General features: G+C 45.2%; 1 protein-coding gene across 8 annotated transcripts in view; it reads left to right on the forward strand.

Annotated features, from left to right (window-relative positions):
- Nucleotides 1-23,635, forward strand: part of LOC138745793 (prickle-like protein 1) — a 178,419-nt gene extending 154,784 nt beyond the window's left edge. For 5 of the 8 annotated variants that reach the window (XM_069903098.1, XM_069903097.1, XM_069903095.1 and 2 more), the window contains 6 exons: nt 5,475-5,588; nt 8,094-8,231; nt 8,925-9,128; nt 16,810-16,996; nt 18,867-19,691; nt 21,875-23,635. In XM_069903098.1, coding sequence (XP_069759199.1) covers nt 5,475-5,588; nt 8,094-8,231; nt 8,925-9,128; nt 16,810-16,996; nt 18,867-19,691; nt 21,875-22,707 — 2,301 coding nt within the window. In that variant the 3' untranslated portion in view covers nt 22,708-23,635. Of the gene's footprint in view, nt 1-5,474; nt 5,589-7,324; nt 7,400-7,860; nt 7,966-8,093; nt 8,232-8,924; nt 9,129-16,809; nt 16,997-18,866; nt 19,692-21,874 lie in introns of those variants that run through there. The other 3 variants (XM_069903103.1, XM_069903102.1, XM_069903101.1) reach the window with 3 other exon arrangements.
- The last annotated feature ends 347 nt before the right edge of the window (nt 23,636-23,982 follow it).

Raw genomic sequence — 23,982 nt, forward strand, 5'->3', positions numbered from 1 at the left:
TGCATGGGTTTTCTCTGGGGGCTCCAGTTTCCTTCCACTGTTCAAAAACGTACCGGGGTGTGGATAAATTGAGGGGCATGGACTCATGGTCTGAAATGGCCTGTTTCCGCGCTATATGTCTCTATAAATAAATAACTAAAGCTTGATCCATTGACATAATTAACACAAATAGCCAGAATCTCACTGCCAACCTTCCAAAATAACAATTTTGATTCCAACCATTAACTCATCATCCCGCAGTGTCCACTTCTTTGCGCACGATGTGGCAGCAGGCAATGTGCCCCCGCATATGTGAGTATCTAGGTGAGAATACAAGGATGAAGTGGTTCCACAAGAGCTTCACTGAAGAACCATCATTTCCCATTTAAAAAAACGCCTTTCCTTAATCTATGAAAAGACAGTGTGTTGAAAGTACCATGTGCGGTGAAACCTTCCTGCAAGTAATTTTTTGTCCAATAGCCGGGCATGAACTTTGAAGAACGAGGCACTGTTGAGGTTTGGATTTGTTCTGCAGGTGCACCTCTACCTCTGAAAATGAAGATAATTGTTTTGGAAGCAGATCTGTTTCCTAATTGGCAGACTCCAAACAACATCTTGACGGCACGACCCATCTGAAGCCTGCAATAAATGTCTCAGAGGCCTTGTCATGCAGGAGAGGAACAGCAGACCATACAAGCAGCACTTCATCAAACAAATCGAAGGGAACTGGAGTTTTGGCCACAGAAATGTAATCCCATAAAATCCTAAACACACAAGTGAGATTGATATGTGGCTAGCAGCAAAAGCACTTAGTCAATTTAATTAGGCTTATTTAAAAAGCTTAATCAAACATGGATAAGGTTATTGCTGGGTAGGGTAGACCCTGAGATTGGGCACGTGCTTGTAAGAATTTAATTTGGTGAAGTTAACAATGAAGGTAGCTGGTTTCCAGCAGGTTTGTTAGCTTTCAGGTTGTATCAGAGGAGTTGAACTCGACTTCTGATTTGGGGCTAAAGACGTGTATTATCAGTTACTGTGAAGTCACAGATGATCCAGACCTTGTCTAGCCGGTCAGTGGTTCCATTTCACCCAGTCCAGGAGTCTACAGTTATTTCTCAGTCCATGTTCAAATCTAATTTGATTCCAGCATGACAGAAAGAATGATTTTTATCAACTCCCTCATATAATAAAGACAAGTCTTAAAAATAATCAATTTAATCCACTACAGTAAACCACTGAGCAAATTCTATTCAGAAAAACTGATGGTTAGTTGGTGATTGCTTTAACACACTATATGCTGAGTTTGCATTGTGCAGTGTGTGTGTATTTAACATTGAGATTAAGAAATTCACTGGACAAATGTTCAAAAACTGATGTGATACAAATTCCAGCAGAGCTTGTTATTGAAAGGTTGGGACCTCATAAATGGTGACTGCCAAGCAACTTATTGGTCCATACACAAAAGTGCTGGAGAAAGAGAGAGTCAGGGGAAAGGCCTATTGGAAATCAGAGAAGTTGATGTTAATGCCATCAAACGGAATATTAGGTGGGGTTCCTCCAATTTGCGTGTGGCTTCAGTTTGGCCATGTTTTTCTCTCTCTTTCCCTATCCCTCTTTATCATTTCTTGCAGCTCCCCCACACCCTTCCATTTCCATTTAGAGAGTTATCCTCACTCCTTTTATCTTTTTTCTCTCTGCCCTCCCCCCCCCCCCCCCCACCATATCCACCTATGGCTTGTTGACCTGTGTTGCTCCCTCTCTCCCTTCTTCGGGACCCTGTCTGCTTTTTGCTCCTACATTGACAAGAAGCTCAGGCCCGAAACATTGGACGCTGTGGGACCTGCTGAGCTTCTCCAGCAATTTTGTATATTAAACTACAATGACAGCATCTGCAAACTTTTCCGATTAAGTTATCGGCTCAGCCAAGTTGAAATCTTACTCTTCTTGATTCAAGCATCTTTGCGGGAACTGGATTTATATGAAACCCTCCTATCCCTCAGTCAGTGGCACGACCCTCTCCTCTCAGAAAAATGACTGATAACAGTAAGTTTGTTTCCTTCCAGTTGGCCATCGAAGGACCTGAACTGTGGGAACCAACTCACTCATTTTGAATGAATGCTTCTCGTCCCATACCTCCCTGCCCCATCCAGTCCTGCCTAAAAACCTCAACATTACTTCAATTTTGTTCTCTAGCCTCAATACAACCACCTTTCTACTTGCTCGCGTATCCCTTGCCCTTTCACACACCTGCCCCCCACATCCCTCTCCCTCCCCGGTTCCTCTCCCACTCTCCCTTTTTGCACCCCCTTTCCTTTTCTGCCTTCCATTTCCCCCACCCACCCACCTAGCTCTTTTACTGCTCCTATCTCCCACCCATCCACTCCAGCCCTCTCCTTCCCACACCCCTGTCTCCTGCTCCCCTCTCTACCTCTCTCACCCACTCTTTCCTGCTGTATCTCTTCATCCTCCCCTATTCCTCTCCCACCCCTATCTGCTACACCCTCTCCCCCTTCTCTCTCCTTCCCCAGCCACTCACCTCTTCATCTCCTCTATCTCGCCCCTCTCTCTCCTGCCATGTCTCTCCCACCCACAGGAGGATTATGGGGTGTTGTTCCTTTGGTTTATATTGGGCCTCATTGTCTCAGCAGAGAAGGCCCAGGATAGATCAGTTGGCATGGGGGTGGGAAGAGAGTTGAAATTGCAGCAATCAGAAGCTCAGGGTGACCACTGTGGACACGGTCAGTCAATGGTTTTCAAACTTTTTCTTTCCACATAACACTTTAAGTAATCCCTATGCTATCGGTGCTCTGTGATCATTAAGGGATTGCTTAAGACGGAATGTGGGTGGAAAGAAAGAGTTGAAAACCACTCTTTTAATTGTACCTAATTGACTCATTATGTGCATGGTTTGAGAACTCCAAAGGAAATGGGCCCAATGACAATTTTTATCAAGCAAATTATTTCAGTAACAATTGGGTCTAGAGCAGTGATTCTCAACCTTCCCTTCCCACCCACCTTCAGCAATCCCATACTAATCACAGAGCACCTATGGCATAGGGATTACTTAAAGTGGGATGTGAGTGGAAAGAAAAAGGTTGAAAACCACTGGAGTAGATGCTATGTGAAGCGGTCCCCAAGTCTACGCTGGGTCTTGCTAATGTAGAGCAGGCCACAGGGTGAAGTGAAAGGGCTGATGTATGTAGGGAGGTTGTGCATAGAAGATTGATCGAAGTACGGAAGACTCTGAGAGGCTTCTACAGTGGATACCAAAAGGATGCATCTACCCACTCGGAGGAATGAGAGAGTGGAGTTGAGCTGGGAACACAAGAAGGCAGGGTTGATTGGCTGGGGTCTTCTGCCCCTGCTCCTTGTGTTTAGACACACAGCACAGTAACAGGCCATTTTGGCCCACGAGCCCGTGCCGCCCAATTACACCTTGTGTAATTAGGTTACACCACCACCCCTCTTGTAAATTTTGAACAGTGGGAGGAAACCAGACCACCTGCAAAAAAATCCATTCAGACATGAGGCGAATGTACAAACTTCTTACAGACAGCGCCAGATCTGATCGCTGTCACTGTAACAGCGTGGCGTTAACTGCTAGCTAGCTGTGCTGCACAATATCAACTGTGAAGGCCATTCTTTACTACTGAAGTACCCCTTCCGAAAGTCCACATTAGATCACGTCCATCCGGCACAAAGATGGCTCTCCTCATCTCCGCTGACAAAGGATGAAGGCGAACAGTGCAGTGGTTAGCGCAACACTATTAGTGCTAGGGACATGGGTTCCAATCTGCTGCTGTTTGTAAGGAGTTTGTACGTTCTCCCCATGCCCACATGGGTTCCTCTAGGGGGTCCAGTTTCCTCCCACCGTTCAAAACATAACGGCGGTTGTAGATCACTTGGGTGTAATTGGGGGCCATGGGCTCATCCCTGCTGCACCATTATTCTGCCTCACCCCATTGACCTGCACCAGGTCCATAGCCCTCCCATCCATGTACCTATCCAAATTTTTCTTCAGTGTCAAAATTGAGCCTGCATTCACCTCTTAAACTCTTCCACACCCCCACCACTCTCTGTGTGAAGAAGTCCCCCCCAATGCTCCCCTTAAGTTCTTGCATCCTCAACCCATGTCCTCTTGTTCTCAGTGGAGAAAGCTTGCTTGCATTGACTCTATCGATACCCCTCATCATTTTGTGCTCCTCTGTCAAATTTCTCACCCTTCTTGGAAGCTCCAGGGAATAAAGTCCGCACCTGTTTAACCTTTCCCTGTCACTCAGTTCCTCGACTCCTGACAGCATCCTAGTGAATGAACTCCACATCCTGGGTCACATCCCTGCTGCCTGTCTCCCTGATCTTTAGGTTTATAGAGCCATGTCACTTATGTTGGTGCATAAATAGAGACTTAGAAAAGTAATTAAGTACGGGACCTTGTTGAGTGCAGTCTTGTTTACAGCGGATAATTTTGCTGATGCTTGCCATTTATTGCCCAACATCATGACTATGTCAGAAAATTCCAAGTGTCCGGCAGACAGATTGCCAGCCATGAGACACATGGTGGTCCAGAATGAACAGGGAGGGGTAATACAGCAGTCCCAGTCTGCTTCGATTAGTTCCTCCACTGTTTCCTCTTTGTACAGCCAGCAGCACCCTGGCCTACTTTGGATCTGGTTAGGTCCACTTAATTTTCCTGCACCCCGGAGACCTTTTCTGGAAGTGTGCAACTGGTGAGCCATATTTTATGGCCGGTCCCTCATTTGACCTGCAAATGATTATTTCCAGTTCCCAGCCATTACCTTTGACGAGAGTAAGAAGGCTGGCACCAGATGCTGTACTGTAATCAATTAGTGGCTGTACAGTCAGCAGACCTGGTGTCTGGTGAAACGATGGCTGGAACCCAAGACCGGAAAGAATTTTCCACAGCATCATGTCACAGCCCACCTGGAAGTAATGAAGTGATTCAGCAGAGGACCAGAAGACTGAAGTCTTTTTGCAGGGACGCTCTGGGGAGGGGGGTTGGGGGGTTGATGGTAGTGTGCCTGTGTGGATGAGTCTCCCTGGCCTGGGGAATCACTGGTGCTCTCCTTGTGCTTTAAAAGAGGAAGGCCGGGGAAGGAGCCACATTAAACACACCTCCCTTGTGATGGCTTCATTGTCACTTTGAATTGCATTCCAGATCTGGCTGCTCAGCAGGCAGCCTGGACATAGCGGAAACAACACAGTGGTGCAGGCTTCAATGATCTCCGGAGCTTGTATTGGTCAAAGGAGCATAAAATCTGCCGGGCTGCTGTTCAGTGTAACGACCTGCCAAGCCCATAAACTGCAAACCCCTGCGCCTTCCCCTGTTAATTGGACGTTGCTTGGGCTGCACAGCCAAGGGAAGTGAGCGACAGGACCTCCGCACAGTGGCACTCAGCGCACTGCCTTGTGGCCTGAGATTCTGCCGCCTTAAGACTTTGGTTTGCTATTTGCTCCTCTCTTGTCTTAACGTCCAGGTGCAGTTGTACTTCTCATGCCTGCCAGAAGAGAAGATTCCTTACGTGAACAGCCCTGGAGAGAAACACAGAATCAAGCAGCTCTTGTACCAGCTCCCACCCCACGATAACGAGGTAAGTAAGGTTATTAAGGCGGCACAAGTGCACACCAGGTGCTTTGTATTTACAGGACCATCAGTGGCTTCACCCTCTGTCTAGCCAGGTTTATAACCCTGTTGTAGGAATGGTGTCCAATGCTTCAGACTCTCAATCAGCGTGTCCGGCACAAGCTTCTTGTGCAGGAGCTAATGTCACAGAGCTTTTGTTAGTCAGCACTCTCTTCCACTTGAGTGATTTTTATTCCAGTTCCCAGCCTCACCTTCTGGACACTGCCTGCTGCATGTGGCGGACATTCCAAGCATTGCTTTGGAGGGGGTTGGGGTAAAGAAACTGCTGTCTCCAAGTGTCCGGCAGACAGATTCCTCTGCCGGTAGGAGGATTGCGCCTCTGTATACTTGTTGCTTGAGCATGGTGAATGAAAGCAACAGCTCATATTTTCATCCAATCCCTATGTTTCACAGTGAAGATGAGCTGTACTCACAGACAGGGAGGAACCCAAGGTTGTAAAGTGCTGCAAACAACTACCCCTTTTGCTTAAAGACCTCCCTATGTCATTTAAGTGCCTTTGGGTTGGGTGTTTGACCTCTTTTGAAATCCAACTCTTATTCAGCTCCCAGAAGTTCACATTGTGAGGAAGGTTCATGGCTTGTGTGTCCGATCAAGATTCCTTGATTATCACGTAATAATGCACAAAATCTATCAACTCTTGCCTGCCGTAAAGGCACACAGAGGTGCCACGAGCCCAGCACTACCACCAATGAGAGATAGAGAAGCAAAAAAGAGTCACTTGGAAGCTATGCATAAGCTCAAATCATAGCTGCTATTTTCAATTTGATTCTGCTTAGTAGCCATGTAACCTCATCTGAAAGCAGTGTTCCAGAAAATTAACGGTGTATATGAAACAGTAAACATTGGCACAACGTGCTGTTACTCAGTGGTCAAAGCAAACAGGTTGTCTTGGATAGTACATTACTGCACAGGACTGGCCCTCAGTCCACTATGTTGTGATGACTTGTGTAAATCTTTTCCATATCAATTCCTTAGTTCACACTCATAACCCTCTGTTTTTCTTACATCCATGTGCTGATCTAAGAGTCTTTTGAATATCTCCATTGTACCAGCCTCCTCAACCGCCCCTGGCAAGGGATTCCAGGAACCCACTATTCTCTTTGTAAATAAAACCTCACCTCTGACGCCTCCCTAAACTATCCTCCATTCACATCAAACTGATGCCCACTTGTATTAGTATTTAAGACCAGAAAATTAGGTGCTGGCTGTCCACTCTGTTGGTAAATCTGTGAGGTCACTTTGTCCCCCTGTGATCATCTTAGAGAAGATTTAAGGCTTCCCATAGTTGCTTTATGGAAGGAAGTGTGGGATGGGCTGATATCCTGTTTCATTGGACGTTAAGATTGGAGAAAATGTTCACAGGTGACTTCAGCACTTCTCAACCAGAGGAAGTAATCAAAGGTTTGAACTCTTTCCATCTACCATCTGCTCTTGTCCAACCAGCAATTGTAAAACAGGATTACCCATGGAGAATGAGAATACCAGGGGTTGGAGAGAGGGGGCGAGATGAGAGTAGTGCGAGAACTGCTGGACACGTTGCATGTTTAAATTTTTTTAAATATATTCAACCCCACCAATAATCAAGTTGTATAAATGCTCCATGTCCATGCAAAATCTGTTGGTAAATCTGTGAGGTCACTTTGTCCCCCTGTGATCTCACCTCTCCTTTGGATAAGGCCCCATTGGCAGCAGTGAAATGTGGTCAGAAATGTGGACCATTGTCCAGAGAACTGAGGTCAAGGAGGTGCTCAAGGCAGGTATGATTGCAACATTTAAGAAATATTTGGATGGATACATGGATTGGATAGGTTTAGAGGGATAATGGACCAAATGCAGGCAGGTGGGACAGGTGCGGATGGGACATGTGTCGGCATGGGCAAGTTGGGCCGAAAGTCCTCTTTCCACGGTATATTTGTCCAAATGTTTCTTAAACGTTGCAGCAGTACCTGCCTCAACTACCTCCTCTGCCAGCCCATTCCATATACCCACCACTCTAACAAGTGTTACCCATCCGTTCCTCTTAACACCCCCCCCCCCCCCCCCACGCCCACCTTAAACCTATCTCCTCTGGTTAGCGATTCCCCTACTCTGGGCAAAAGACTCTGTATTCGCCCGATATAGATGTGGGCAAAACCATGAGAGGAATATGAGATCCTCCCTCATCCTTCCTTCCAAGGAATAAAGCCCAAGCTTACTCAACTTCTCCCTTAGCTCAGGCCCCTGAGTTGTGGCACCATCCTCAAAAATTGCACAACTCCTGAACATGAAGAGGGATGAGGTTGGAGGAAACTGCAGCACAAATCCAGGCTTGGTGTTTGGAAGGGTAAGTTCCAGAATGGTGCAGAGGATTTTTTGCCCCACCAGTATCTCGTGTTGGGAGTTGAGTGCTTTGAGTTTAAAGGGTTCCAGATTGATGAAGAAAATTAATAAAGTGTTTGGTGTATTTTTCAGCTGCGTTACTGCCAGTCACTCAGCGAAGACGAAAAGAAGGAATTACAGCTCTTTAGTGCTCAGAGGAAGAAAGAGGCTCTGGGTCGTGGGACCATCAAACAGCTGCCCAGGGCATTGATGCACACTGTTTGTGATCAGGTACACAGCGATGCATTTCTCACACTACTCACACCTCACCCCTTCTTTCTAAACCCCAGTATTCCCCTTTCCCATGAGTTATTCCTCTTCCCTATGGAGAATTCCCATTCCCCATGGGGTACTCCCATTCCCTGTGGGTTATTCCCATTCTCCGTGGGGTATGCCTTAGGCTTTCATGTTCCTCTGTAGTATTCCTGTCCTTGACTGTCTGCTTCACGTCATGTGAGGTGAACTCCAACCTGTGCTGCTGCCCACATCGAGGGGCGTCTGATGGGATTGGAGGTTTCTGCTGCTGCTTGGGAAGAATTCTCCACAGACTTGGTGAAGGAAGAGTGTGTGGTGCCTGGTGTCTCCAGGACAGGAGCAAGTGAGTCCTCTCGACTGGTTGCCTGGAGACAGGTTGAAGGGTTGTGATTCCTTCCAGCTGTTGGTGTCAGCAACCAGATTTGGCCCATCAAATTTAACAACCATTGATTTTGACATCAAATCCTTCCTGGTCACAGAAGATTTAATTCATACCAGTTGACTGATGTGGTTTGGGGAGCAGAATTTGTTGTGACTCTGGAGCTGGCGTGTTCTTTACATCACAGAAGTCTCCAAGCTCATGCCCTTGCGCTGCGGCAGCAATGTGACCAAGGACATGACTTCTGACTCTCCCTCTCCCCCCCAAACTTCCCCAATTATATCTTGCAGTGTAAGGAGCAGATCCATGGGGGCGAGGTTGCCATCTTCGTGTCCAGGGCTGGTTCCACTGTCTGCTGGCACCCCGCCTGCTTCACCTGTTTCACCTGCCAAGAACTACTCGTTGATCTCATCTACTTCTACCAGGACGGCCGAGTCCACTGTGGCCGGCACCATGCAGAGCTTGTGAAGCCTCGGTGCTCCGCCTGTGACGAGGTGAGGCATAAGGCATGAAGCATGGTGGCCAAAGCCCCAACTTGGCCTACAGTCTTCAAACATGGTCCTTCCTGGGGATGTGTGTATGCGTGTAAGTGAGTGTGCAAGTTTGCATGTATGTGCACATGTTTGGATGTTTTCATTTTTTGAATTTTTTTTATTTTTCATACTATGAACCATACTAACCAAAATACACACAAACATTTCCCTCTTGAATATACAGTGTCATTTTCTCCCCTTTATCCCCCCTCCCTTCCCTCCCTCCTTCACCCCCCATCCCCACCCACTCAACGTTGAACCTATATGATACATTAAACCCATTAAACAATGTCATCACACAATGAAAATTAACAAGAAATTTGTGTCATCTACTTTTACATACTGGGTCAGTTCATTTCATCTTCTTCTCCTTCTGTCATTTTAGGCGGTGGAGGTCCGCGGTAGGACTTCTCTGTTGTGTTCCATGTACGGTTCCCAAATTTGTTCAAATACTGTGATATTATTTCTTAAATTGTATGTTATTTTTTCCAATGGAATACATTTATTTATTTCTATGTACCATTACTGTATTCTCAGGCTATTTTCTAATTTCCAGGTTGACATAATACATTTTTTTGCGACAGCTAAGGCTATCCTAATAAATCTTTTTTGTGCTCCATCCAAATTGAGTCCAAGTTCTTTACTTCTTATATTACTTAGAAGAAAGATCTCTGGATTTTTTGGTATGTTGCTTTTTGTGATTTTATTTAATATCTGGTTTAGATCTTCCTAAAATTTTTCCACTTTCTCACATGCCCAAATTGCATGTACTGTTGTTCCTATTTCCTTCTTACAAGAAAAACATCTATCTGATCCTGTTGGGTCCAATTTATTTAACTTTTGGGGCGTGGTATATAGCCTGTGTAACCAATTATATTGTATCATGCGTAACCTCGTGTTTATTGTATTTCTCATAGTTCCGGAGCATAGCTTTTCCCATGTTTCATTCTTTATCTTTATGTTTAGATCTTGTTCCCATTTTTGTTTGGGTTTACAGCTGGCTTCCTCATTCTCTTTCTCTTGCAGTTTGATGTACATGTTTGTTATAAATCTTTTAATTATCATTGTGTCTGTAATCACATATTCAAAATTGCTTCCTTCTGGTAACTTCAGCCTGCTTCCCAATTTGTCCTTCAAGTAGGTTTTCAGTTGGTGGTATGCAAACATTGTACCGTGAGTTATACAATATTTGTCCTTCATTTGTTCAAAAGATAATAATTTATTTCCCGAAAAACAATTTTCTATTCTTTTGATCCCTTTTCTCTCCCATTCTCTGAAGGTTATCTATTGTGAAAGGGATTAGTTGATTTTGCGTCAATATTAATTTTGGTAGTTGATAATTTGTTTCATTCCTTTCTACGTGAATCTTCTTCCAAATGTTGAGCAGATGGTGCAGTCCTGGTGAATTCCTATGTTGCACCAGCTTTTCATCCCACTTTTTTATCTAGCTCTAATCTGGTCCAATCTGGTTTTTCCCTTGTTTGATAAAAATCTGATAGGTATCTTAATTGTGCTGCTCTATTTTTTGGATGTGTATTTGAATGTGTGCACGAACATGTGTCTGTGTGCCCACACTCATGTGTGCCTGAGCAAGTATGAATGTATTTGCACACGTTTGTGTACATAGGTGTGTCTGTGTGTATACACATGTGTGTGTGTGAATGGCAAGGGGCCTGGCCAGCTCCCTCAGCCAATGAGTCACGCAGATGTGGAAAGGTACGGAACAGAAAGTTGCTTCTCTCTGAGCAAGGATTGTGGGATGTTTCAGGTGTTGAATTGGACATGAATGGAAGCCTGCTTCAGGCCTCCCAGCCGAGAGGGACAAGGGGATCTGGGTTGGGCAGAGAATCAGGCCCCGACCATGCATTGAAGTAGCAGCAGTGGTGGAATGTACCATCACACCACAGGGATATACTCAGCCTGCTGGACCTGTGGCTCCACCAACACACCCGTGTCTTGTTGAATAATCAGGAACAGAGAGGTCAGGAAATGTTATGAACCAATAAGGTTGATGAGGTCAGAGCTGTAGATATTGTACATATGTATTTCAGCAAGGCATTCGATAAGGTTCTTTGCAGTAGCCGCTCCAAAAGGTTTTATTGCATGGGATTCAAGGGGAGATGCAGAATGGGGAGAAAATTGGGATCATGGTAGAAAGGACGGGGTGATGGTGAAAGGGTGTTTTCCAGGTTGCAGGCCCGTGACTAGAGGTGTGCCACAGAGTTCAGTGCTGGGCTTGTTGCTGTTTGTCATCAATATCAATGATTTTGATAGAGCGGCAGGGTTGGCACAATGCTGTTACAGGACCAGCAATCAGGACCGAGGTTGAAATCCCATCCTGTCTGTAAGGAGTTTGTACATTCTCCCCATGTCTTCATAGGTTTTCCCCAAAGGCTCTGGTTTCCTCCCACCATTCAAAAACATACCTGGGGTATCGGACTCATGGGCTGAAATGGCCTGTTAGCGTACAGTATGCCTCAATTTAAATTTGAAAACATACATGGAACGATGAGCAAGTTTACAGATAACACCAAAGTGTCTGGTATTGTAGCCAGTGAAGACAGTTGTCAAAGATTGCAGCAGGATCTTGATCGGTTTGGCAGATGGGCACAAGAATGTGTGATGGAATTTAAGGTAGAGAAATGTGAGGCGCTGTATTTTGGGAAGATTAATGTGGATAGAACCCACACAGAGGGTGATAGAGATTTGGGGAGTGTTGTTGAGTGGAGGGATTAAGAGTACAGGTACCTAGAGTCACAGGTTGAAAGAGTCATCAAAAGGCTTTTGGCACATTGGCATTCATTTGTACAAAGTGAAGGGAGGAAAGCTAGGGGAGACATTAAGGGTAAATTTTTTAACACAGAAAGTTGTGGTTGACTGGAGAGGGCATTGCTGGGGTGATGGTCGAGGCTGGAACAATGGGGGCATTTAAGAGACTCTTAGAAAGGTACATGGATGAGAGAAAAACAGAGGGCTATGAGGTAGGGAGGGTTCAGTACTTTTCTGGTACGTATTTATGGATTGGCACAACATCATGGGCTGAAGGGCCTCTACTGTGCTGTAATGTTATGTTCCATGTTCCAATGAGAGTATTGTTTATAGAAGTTTGGAAGTCATGTTGCAATTGTACAAGACATTGGTGAGGCCCAATTCTTTAATTTTGATCACAGTTTTTAAGATGTCGTCAAGCTGGAGAGGGTGCAGAGAAGGTTGATAAGGATGTTTCCAGGACTCGGGCCCTGAGCTGTTGAGCAGGCTGGGGCTTTATTCCTTGGAATTCAGGTGGATAAGCAGTGATCTCATTTTGTTCTTTCTTTGGCTTGGCTTCGCGGACGAAGATTTATGGAGGGGGTAAAAAGACCACGTCAGCTGCAGGCTCGTTTGTGGCTGACAAGTCCGATGCGGGACAGGCAGACACGGTTGCAGCGGTTGCAGGGGAAAATTGGTGGGTTGGGGTTGGGTGTTGGGTTTTTCCTCCTTTGCCTTTTGTCAGTGAGGTGGGCTCTGCGGTCTTCTTCAAAGGAGGTTGCTGCCCGCCAAACTGTGAGGCGCCAAGATGCACGGTTTGAGGCGTTATCAGCCCACTGGCGGTGGTCAATGTGGCAGGCACCAAGAGATTTCTTTAGGCAGTCCTTGTACCTTTTCTTTGGTGCACCTCTGTCACGGTGGCCAGTGGAGAGCTCGCCATATAACACGATCTTGGGAAGGCGATGGTCCTCCATTCTGGAGACGTGACCCATCCAGCGCAGCTGTGATCTCATACAGGTGTACAAAATCACGAGAGGAGTAGATTAGGTGAACGCTGAGTATTTTACCCAGAGTAGGGGAATCGGTAACCAGAGGACAAGGGTTTAAGGTGTGGGGATGGGGGGGGGGGGGGGAGAGATTTAATAGGAACCTGAGAGGTTACCTTTTTTACACAGAGTGGAGAGTGTGTGGAACGGACTGCCAGAGGAAGTGGTTGAGGCAGGTATGATTATAAAAAATTTAAATGGATCCATGGATAGATTGGGTTTAGAGTCAGTGGTTCTCAACCTATTTCTTTCCACACATCCCGCTTTAAGTAATCCCTATGCCATTGGTGCTCTGCGATTAGTAAGGGATTGCTTAAGGTGGTATGTGGGTGGAAAAAAGTTTGAAAACCATTGTTTTAATCGTCCCTAATTGGCTTGTTATGTGCGCGGTTTCATAACTCCAAAGGAAATGGGCCAATGTCAATTTTTCTCAAGCAAAATATTTCAGTAATAATTGGGTTTAGAGCAGTGGTTCTCAACCTTCCCTTCCCACTCACATCCCACTTTCAGCAATCCCTTACTAATCACAGAGCACTGAAGGCATAGGGATTACTGAAAATGGGACGTGAGTGGAAAGAAAAAGGTTGAGAACCACTGCTGAATGACAATCCAGCAGTCAATGTTTTCCTGAGTACACTGATAACAAACTGATATGATTGAGCAGAATGCTGTAGTTTCACTGTTCACTGGCTAATGTTTACAGTATCTAGAATACAAGGAAAGATTGAGTAGACTGTGTCTTTATTCATTGGAGTGTAGAAGATTGAGGGGTGATTTGATAGAGGTGTTTAAAATTATGAGGGGGAGAGATAGAGTAGATGCAAATAGGCTCTTCCCCTTGAGGGTAGGTGAGATTGGAACAAGGGGTCAGGAGTTAAGGGTTATGGAGCAAAAGTTTAGAAGTAACATGAGAGGCTGAGTGGAATGACCTTCTGGAAGAGGTGGTTGCAACGGGGTCAATTTTGTGATTTAAGAAAAAGTTGGATAGGTGCATGGATGTGAAGGGATTGGAAGGTTATGGACAGGGAGCAGGTAGGTGGGACTAGAGGAGATCACTTAAATCGGTACAGACTAGAGGGCTGAGGACTGTTTCCGTACTGTAATTGTTATATGGTTATGAAAAGAAGCTGGCACAACCTTCCATCATTCTTCCACATGATTAAATGAACCAACAGAAGGAGAACTGTCCAGTATTTCTCTTTCTTTGGAAGAAAAGTGTTTATTTGCAGTTCTGTTTCATTGTGAACTGCAGTGATTCGTGAGGCAACACACTCTGAGATTTGGGGACAATGCAACCCACAAACATGTTGGAAAAACTAAACAGCATCGACAAGGAAGAAAAGGGTAACCAATGTTTGGGGCCAGGATTTTTAATTAGACGTAAGACAAAACAGGCAGGCGGTGGTGGGAGGGGAAGAGGAGGGAGGAAGGGACAGTGTTTTTAAAAAAAAAATTATTTTTCACACTGTGAACCATAGCAATCAAAATACATACAAACATTTCCCTCTTAAATATACACAGTGGCATTTTCTCCCCTTTTTTTCCCCTTCCCACCCCCCTCCAAACCCATTAAATGTTCAACATATACAATACAATAAAACTATTAAACAATGTCATCACACAATGAAAATAAACAAGAAAATTGTGTCATCTACTTTTACACACTGGATCAAGTCATTTTGTCTTCTTATCATTTTAGGGGGTGGAGGTCCGAGGCAAGCCCTCTCTGTTGTGTTCCATGTACGGTTCCCAAATTTGTTCAAATAATGTGATTTTATTTTTTAAATTATATGTTATTTTTTCCAATGGAATACATTTATTCATTTCCATGTACCATTGCTGTACTCTCAGACTCTCTTCTGATTTCCAAGTTGACATTATACATATTTTTGCTACAGCTAAGGCTATCATAATAAATCTTTTTTGCACTTCATCCAGTTTGAGGCCTAATTCTTTACTTCTTCTATTACTTAGAAGAAAAATCTCTGGAGTTTTTGGTATGTTGCTTTTTGTGATTTTATTTAATACCTGATTTAGATCTTCCCAAAACTTTTTCACTTTCTCACATGCCTAAATTGCATGTACTGTTGTTCCCATTTCCTTACATCCTGATAATGTTGGATCCCATTTTTTTTAACTTGTGGGGCGTGATATATAACCTGTGTAACCAATTATACTGTATCATAACCTTATGTTTATTAAATTCTTCATCGTTCCAGAGCATAACTTTTTCCATGTTTCATTTTTTATCTTTATGTTTAAATCTTTTCCCACTTTTGTTTGGGTTTATAGCTTATTTCATCATTTTCCTTCTTTTGCAGCTTGATGTACATGTTCATTATAAATCTTTTAATTATCATTGTGTCTATAATCACAAATTCAAAGCTGCTTCCTTCTGGTAACCTCAGTCTGTTTCCCAATTTATCCTTTAAGTATGCTTTCAGTTGGTGGTATGCAAACATTGTACCATGAGTTATTCCATATTTGTACTTCATTTGTTCAAATGTTAATAAATTATTTCCCAAAAAGCAATTTTCTATTCTTTTAATTCCTTTTCTCTCCCATTCTCTGAAGGAAAGGTTATCTATTGTAAAAGGGATGAGTTGATCTTGCATCAATAATAATTTTGGTAGTTGGTAATTTGTTTTTTTCCTTTCTAAGTGAATCTTCTTCCATATATTGAGTAAATGATGCAATACTAGGTGAGCTTTTATATCGTATCAGCTTTTCATCCCACTTATAAAGTATATGTTCTGGCACCTTCTCCCCTATTTTATCTAGCTCTATCTTAGTCAAATCTGGTTTTACCCTTGTCTGATAAATGCCTTAATTGTGCTGCTCTATAATAATTTTTAAAGTTTGGTAACTGCAAACCACCTTGGTTGTACCTCTGTTAATTTATCTAACGCCATCCTCGGTTTTCCCCCCTTTCCATAAAAATTTCCTTATTATTCTCTTTAGTTCATTGAAGAATTTCTCTGTTAAGGGAATTGGTAATGATTTAAATAAGTATTGTATCCTTGGGAAGACATTCATTTTAATGCAATTTACCTTCCCTATCAACGTTAGTGGTAATTCTTTCCAATGTTCTAAGTCTTCCTGCAATTTCTTTATTAATGGCTGATAATTTAATTTGTATAGGTGGCTTAAATCATTATCTAACCTAATACCTAGGTATCAGATTGCTTGTGTTTGTAATTTAAATGGTGATTCTTTTTTAAATTCTGTATAATCCGCATTACTCATTGGCATCGCTTCACTTTTATTTGCGTGATCTTGTACCCCGATATTTCTCCATGTTCCTTCAATTTCTTCTTTAGTTCTTTTATTGATATTTCTGGTTCTGTTAAGTATACTATGATGTAATCTGCAAATGAACTGATTTCATACTCCTTCTGGGAGGAGTACAGGTTGATAGGTAAGAGGTCATTGGTGGACACAGGTGGGAGGGTAGCAGCTTATATGTGAAAAAGGGAGAGGGTAGCTCCCTGATAGGAGAATGGAAGGGGGTGGGGTGCTGGAAGAATGGAGACAGAGGGATAGGGAGAGAGGGAGAGAGACTCAGGGAGGGAGAGTGAGTTAACAGAAAATGGAGATGTCCCTGATAATGCCTTTGGTTGGAGAGCTGCCAGACGGAATATAAAGTGGTGTTCCTCCAATATACGGGTGGCCTCTGCTTGGCATTACATGAACCCATGGGGGTGGCAGTGGGGTATGGAATTGAAGTGGTTGGCCAGTGTGGGTGGGGGAGGGGTGGGTTCGGTCTTGCTGTGGTAGCAGATAAAGTGGAGGTGCTGAATGAAATGATTCGAGCAATTGCCTAACAAAGCATTCTGCTGTTATTTCAGATTATTTTTGCTGACGAATGCACAGAGGCGGAGGGGCGTCACTGGCACATGAATCACTTCTGCTGTTTCGAGTGTGACACCATCCTGGGAGGTCAGAGGTACATTATGAAGGACGGGCACCCTTTCTGTTGTGGCTGCTTCGAGAGTCTCTTCGCAGAATACTGTGAAGCCTGCGGAAAGCATATCGGTAACTACTACGAGTGCATCTGGAAATTCATGTTACTGTTCCCACAAAGTGCCATTAAATTCTCTTCCCTTGTTAATCTTCCATTGAATGTGCTTTTAAAGAAGCTGATCACAGCCCAAGGTAAACCAGAAAACCCGCAGATGCTGCGTGCCACTGCACTGCACAAAAGCCCTGGAAAACTCAGCAGGTTGCGCAGCGTCTGGAGGACGTAAAAGCCAGTCATTATTTTGGGCCTCACCCTTCTTCATGAGTGTCGAAGATCAGGCAGATGCTCAAATAAGTAGAGGTGGGGAGGGGGGCGGGTAGACAAGAGGTGATGGGGAGAAAGGGTAGACGGTTAAGAAGACAAGCTCTCTGATAGGAGAAGGGAAGGGGAAAGCTGGAGGAAGGTAGGCAGAGGGATAGGGAGAGCCTGGGATAACAGAAATTGGACAAGTTGATATTAATTCTGTTTGGATTGAGATTGCTGAGACAAACTATAATGTGAGTTGATCATTTTTTTTAAACCCCATCACTGCTTGTTAAGACTGAGACGTAGGAGCAGAAAGGCCCTTTGGCCCACCCAGTCTGCATTCCCCATTCCATCATGGTTGATTTACTCTCCTTTTCGACCCATTCTCGTGCCTTCTCCCCATAACCCTTGATTCCCTTTCTATCTCCCTCCGTCTTGAATATACCCAACAAGTGACCTTTGCTATTTTCTGCCTGACACCAGGTTGGTGCTGGTTCTCTGTCATCACCCACCTCAGCTTTGCAGGCATTATACATATGTGCTGACTGGCACTGGACCCTTAGATCAGAGAGGGGTGACCAGGATCCCAGACCAGATCCCACCTCTGCAGTGCCTTTCCCATGTGCATATGGCTGTGCACTGGACCATAGATCAGAGAGGGGTGACCAAGATCCCAGACCAGATCCCACCTCTGCAGTGCCTTTCCCATGTGCATATGGCTGTGCACTGGACCATAGATCAGAGAGGGGTGACCAGAAGCCCAGACTGAGATCCCACCTCTGCAGCGCCTGTCCTGTGTGCATATGACTGTCCATTGGGCTGATAGATTGGAGAAGGGCGACCAGAATCCCACACTGAGATCCCACCTCTGCAGTGCCTGTCCCGTGTGCATATGGCTGTGCACTGGGTGGTCAGATCAGAGAGGGGTGTTCGAGGTCCCACTTCCCCAGAGGCCTTCCCGATGCTGCTGAGTGGTGGGAAAGTGGGTGGCTGGATGGGCCAGGGCACAGCAGCAGGGACTGCCTGCATTGGTCGGCTGACTTGCCATGGTCTCTCAGGCAGACAGGATGCGAGGGGGGCAGTGTGGGAGAACCTGACAGGGAGTGGAGAAGCTCCTGGAAACGGGAACCACTGGTGGCAGTGTGCTGGGATAAGCACGGCTGACGATAAAGCAGGGACATTTCCCTCTTTAACATAAAGCCAGCTCTCTCTAGAGTGTGGTATAAGATGGAGGTGCTCCTGTAAGCCTCTAACGCTTTCCATCCTGAAGTTGTAATCCCCACTCAGACTGTGCAGCACACGAAAATTGGGTGGGGCATGCTGGTTCAAGTTGTTCAAGTTTATTTGAGCAATGAAAAATGAGAAATGACTTAACAGAGGTACCCATGATTATGAGGGGTTTAGGAGGACAGCAGCACATTTTATGGGGGGGTGGGGGGGGGAGGGTGACAATAGCAAATACCTGAGGAATGAGGAGTAAAACTCGGAAGTCTGCGGACACTGGTTAAAATAAAGACTCAATGCGAGAGAAACTCAGCAGGTCAAACAGTGTCCTTTATATAGCAATGATGAATGACTCAGGCCTGGGACATTGGTTTTGTATCTTTATCTCACCATGTTAACATCTTTCCACTGCAGGTGTTGACCATGCACAGATGACCTACGATGGGCAGCACTGGCATGCCGTAGAGAAGTGTTTCTGCTGTGCCCAGTGCAGGGCCCCCCTTCTGGGTTGCCCCTTCCTACCCAAGCAAGGACAGATCTTCTGCTCAAAGGCCTGCAGCCTGGGTGAGGACACACACGCCTCTGATTCCTCCGACTCCGCCTTCCAGTCTGCCCGCTCCCGGGAGCCCCGGAGGAGCGTCCGGCTCGGGAAGAGCAGCAAGTCAGCCGACCAATGCAGGCAGTCCCTGCTGCTGTGCCCTGGCCCATCCAGCCACCCACTTTCCCAGCAGATGGAGGGTCTCAGCTTGAGCCGGCCAGCCTTAGTGCCGCCGGGTTTCCAGCGCACCTGGGAGGGCCGGCCGGATGCAGACCCAGCGGAGGACCAGGAAGAGGAGTGGGCCGAGCACGATGACTACATGACCCAGCTGCTTCTGAAGTTTGGCGACCGTGGAGTGTTCCGGCCTGCCGAGGAGGAAGTGGGCGGCAGGCGGTGGGGGTGGCGCAGTGAGCTCAAGGGCAAGTTGGAGCCTGGGGGCTTGGCGAGCAAAAGGGATGGGTCCAATACCTTCTGGGCACAGTCCCAGGACAACCTGGGAGACTCGGCCTACGGCAGCCACCCAGGCCCTGCCAGCAGCAGGAAGATTCAGGACCTGGAAACAGAACAGGGCGCCGCAGGCTACAACCACGGAGCGGGCCCCTGGTACGAGGACTCTCTCGAATGCCTGACCGGTGAATTGAAACCAGCTGAACCAAGTGTCTGTGATTCCGTGGATTCACTGGCCTTGTCCAACATCACAGGTATGGTACACCAAATACATCAAACAGCATCAGGTGGAAGGAGGATGGGACTATCAGACTTTTGGACAGATTCTCTTACAGTGGCCTGAAATTACCATCAGTGTCAATAGAAAGAAAGAATTAGAAAGTGGACATTTCTGTTCAGTGCCTGTACTTGTGTCATCCCTGCAGTGGGGACAGGGAACAAACATTTTAGGCTCTATCTCCTCACTGACTGAATTGAAATTAATATTTGATCAGTACATTAGCCAGGATAACGCACAAGCACAAAGCTTCATGGAATAAAATCAGGTTAAGAGAAGTTCATGGTGAATTCTAACAGATAGCAGATGAGGGATTGAATTTAAGAGCTGAAAGGCTTGGCCGCAACTGTATAGGATACCAGTGAGGCTGCACTGCATGTGGTTTTGGTCTCCTTACAGGTTGGCTTTGGACGTGGTGCAGATGAGGTTCATTTGGTTGATTCTGGGAATGAGTGGATTATCCTTTGAGGAGAGATTGAGTCTACCTACTGGAATTCAGAAGAATGAGACGGGATAGCATAGACAATTATTTTAAAAAAGTATAAAATTATGAAAGGGATTGATGAGACAGAGACAGGAAAGTTGTTTCTACTGGTAGATGAGTCTATAACAATGGGGTGCATTATCAATATTCGGGGGAATAGATTTGGAGCAGTGAGTAGTGAATCTCTGGAATTCTCTGCCCAATGAAGCAGCAAAGCCTGCCTCACTAAATTTAAGACACAGCTCGATAGATTTTTGCATAATTGTGAAATTAAAAGTTATGGGAAATGGCGGGTAAGTGGAGCCGAATCCATGGCCAGATCAGCCATGATTTTATTGAATGGCAGAGCAGGCCTGACAAGCCAGATGGCTGACCTCTGCACCTACTTCTGATATTCTTATGTAACAGAGGTGGAGAAAGAGAAGTTATCTCAGAGATTTAAAGTCTAGACAACTGTGAATTATTTGGAAAGAATGTCGAAGATGGAGAAGGGAGTAGAACTGGAAGATTTTAGAAATCTAGGGACTGGATTGTGAGGAAGTCACCCCTGCTGCAGGTTTGAACACAAAGGTCAATGAGGTGTTAACTAGACCAGGAACCAACATATATCAGGTTCCAGCTGGGAGCTAAGGTGTAGCGATTCATACCTCCATGAGCTTGAAAACATTCTTCACCAGTTTGGAAATACTGGTTTGCATTAAACACCTACATGTTCACCAAGCAAACTAGTGTTGATCATTTCAGCCTGAGCAATGAGAGGCACTGTTGGGGCTTGGCTGTGTGAATGGCTGGGTGTCCCACCCACACTCATCCCAACTGCCTACTAGTGGCCCAAATCCCTCTAAACCCATCCTATCAATGTATTGGTCTAAATGTTTCTTAAACATTGCAGAAGCACCTGCCTCAACCACCTCTTCTGGCAGCCTCTTCCATACACCACCAGCCTCAACCACTTCTTCTGGCAGCCTCTTCCATACACCACCAGCCTCAACCACCTCTTCTGGCAGCCTCTTCCATATACCACCTGTCTTAACCACCTCTTCTGGCAGCCTCTTCCATACACCACCAGCCTCAACCACCTCTTCCATACACCACCAGCCTCAACCACCTCTTCCATACACCACCAGCCTCAACCACCTCTTCCATACACCACCAGCCTCAACCACCTCTTCCATACACCACCAGCCTCAACCACCTCTTCCATATACCACCAGCCTCAACCCACCTCTTCTGGCAGCCTCTTCCATACACCACCAGCCTCTGTATAAAAAACGTTACCACTCAAGCACCTTTTAAATCTCTCCAACCTCACCATAAACCTCTAGTTACGGATTCCCCTTCTCTGGACAAAAGATTTTGTATGTTCACCCATTCTATTCCTCTCATGATGTTGTATACCTCTGAGATAACACCTCAACTCTTGCACTTTAAGGATTAAAGCTTCAGCCAGCTCAACCTCTCCCTATAGTTCAGCAACATCCACCCACGACTACTGGGAACAACCGCTTTAACTTTCTCTGCACCCTCCAACTTGACAACATCTTTCCTGACCACAACTGAACGCAATACTCCCAATGGAGGGGGGTAGGGTCATCAACTTTAACAGGAAGTTCCTAAGCTAAAATGTTAAAATAATTTTAACCATTGTTAAAATTATGCCTCCCTCTCATTTGCAGGAGCCTCTGTAGATGGAGACAGTCAGGAAAGGTCACCTGTGCTGGCCCTGCAGGACTTCCAGGAGATAGAGAGCTGTGATAAGGTGAGCAACATGGGGACAATGAACTCCTCAAGGCACCACTGCAGCACAGAATCCCTCAAGAGTTTGAGCTCGGAGCTTTGCCAGCTCGACGCACCGGAGGAGAGACGCAAACCACTCCACAACCCGATGCTGAGGAGATCCAAGTCACAGACAAGGCCGCAGCAAGTGACGTTCTCCGATGACGTGATTGACACCGGGAATGGAGAGGAGGTTGAGATCCGCCCACCTCCCATGAGCGAGAGGACCCGGCGCCGGGCACACAACTTGGAAGGACGTGGAAGCAGGCATCATCATTGGCGCCGGAGCAGGAAGTCCCGATCCGACAATGCTCTCCACCTGCTCGCTGAGAGGAAATGTCCAAGAGAGAGGCTTCACTTCCACCCTCCCGAAGAGTGCAAGGCCAGAGTCCCACGGAACAGGCAAGCATATCTCCAAAGCCAAGAACCATATGGCCCATACAGTCACCATCCAGACTATGTGGTGAACCAAGCAGTGGACAAGTTCCTTGGGTTATATGCTGAAGATGACAAATCCTGGTGCTCAACGTGCTCCTCCTCATCTTCCGATTCGGAAGAAGAGGGCTACTTCCTTGGTCAACCCATCCCACAGCCCAGAGCCCAAAGATACCAGCTGTCCACTGATGACCTTGCAGGAGCACCCACAGTGGTGTCAACTTCCACCATGGGACCACAAATCACGAGAACCAAAAAGAAAAAAGGACACAAAGGAAAAAACTGTATCATTTCCTAGAGCAGGAAAGGGACGAATCAAATTTGCAGGAGGCATTGAAGCAACTTGTGAATGAATACGGAATTTACAGAAAGTCCGGATTTATTCTTGTTAAAAGTATGAATGGTGCATAAACTGGAAACCCAGCTCAGGTAGCATGGCAGAGATGTCATGTGCCTGTACTCCTATCCTCAACCAGCTGGGGACAGCACCGAGCTTCATTTTGGATTTGTGCTTCGGGGAAACTTCAGACAATTAAAATGTTTTTTAACTTTGTTGTCTTGAGTTAAATGTGCTTCGTCTTATTATGGTATTAAATGCTCACTTACATTGAAGTATTTGCAGTGAGTTTGTAAAGTGGGAGAATAAAAAAAGGGCAAAGAAAGTTCGGCTGTGGTCTTGTGGATTGAATGTGCTGCCTCTCCCTCCAATTCAATACTGCAGGCAATAGAGGGGCTGCATTCTGTAATTTCAAGGAAAGATTTTGATATTTATAATGTATCATTTAACAACTAAAGTTGATCATAATTTAACAGTGCAAATAATGTATATATTGTAAAGTTCAGATTAAGAAACTGATATTTTTATATATCGCTGAATTGCAGATAAAAACCATTTGTCTGATTGTATGAAATAGATGTAATGAAGTGATTGGCAGCATTAGATCCATTCTCTTGACCCTTTTGTTAAGTATCGTCTCACCATTTCATTTGTTCCGACATCCGTGTTTAGTACTTCTACGTACGGCTTCTCCCTTTAGTGTAATTCTCGTCGGATTCCTTTGTGTGCATAGCATTAACTATTTGCAACTCCAGGTGGGCACCAGAGACATTTCCTGTGTTACAGAGCTTATTGTGAATCAGATAATGTAAAGAAGTTTCACAGTGATGTATAAATGTAAAGTCTGGAACATGTGGATGAATGAAATAAAAAAATTTTCATAAATTAATGCAGCTTATTTTCCATTCAATACCAACTAGTTATGATGTAATTGCACGTGGTTTTTGTGACTAAGTCGTTTTTTAATGTAATGTTCTTTAATGTTACAGAAATCAAACGTCCTGAGTACTGTGCAGTGTAGCCCCGTTATAACACGATCGTTGGGGTCCATAAAATTTCATCGCAAAAGAAAAAGCAGGGTCGCGCTAAATTGTTGTTACAGTTGAAATTAAAACACAAAATAAGTTTTAGGAAACCAGGAATGGCAATTGTGCCGGCAGGAAAAAAATAAAGTGTACGACGCTGAATGCACTTACGGACGCACTTACCCGACCCAATGACCCAGGACTTGTGTTT

Source organism: Narcine bancroftii, chromosome 11 (assembly GCF_036971445.1).
Source record: "Narcine bancroftii isolate sNarBan1 chromosome 11, sNarBan1.hap1, whole genome shotgun sequence".
In the NCBI taxonomy this organism is placed as follows: Eukaryota; Metazoa; Chordata; class Chondrichthyes; order Torpediniformes; family Narcinidae; genus Narcine; species Narcine bancroftii.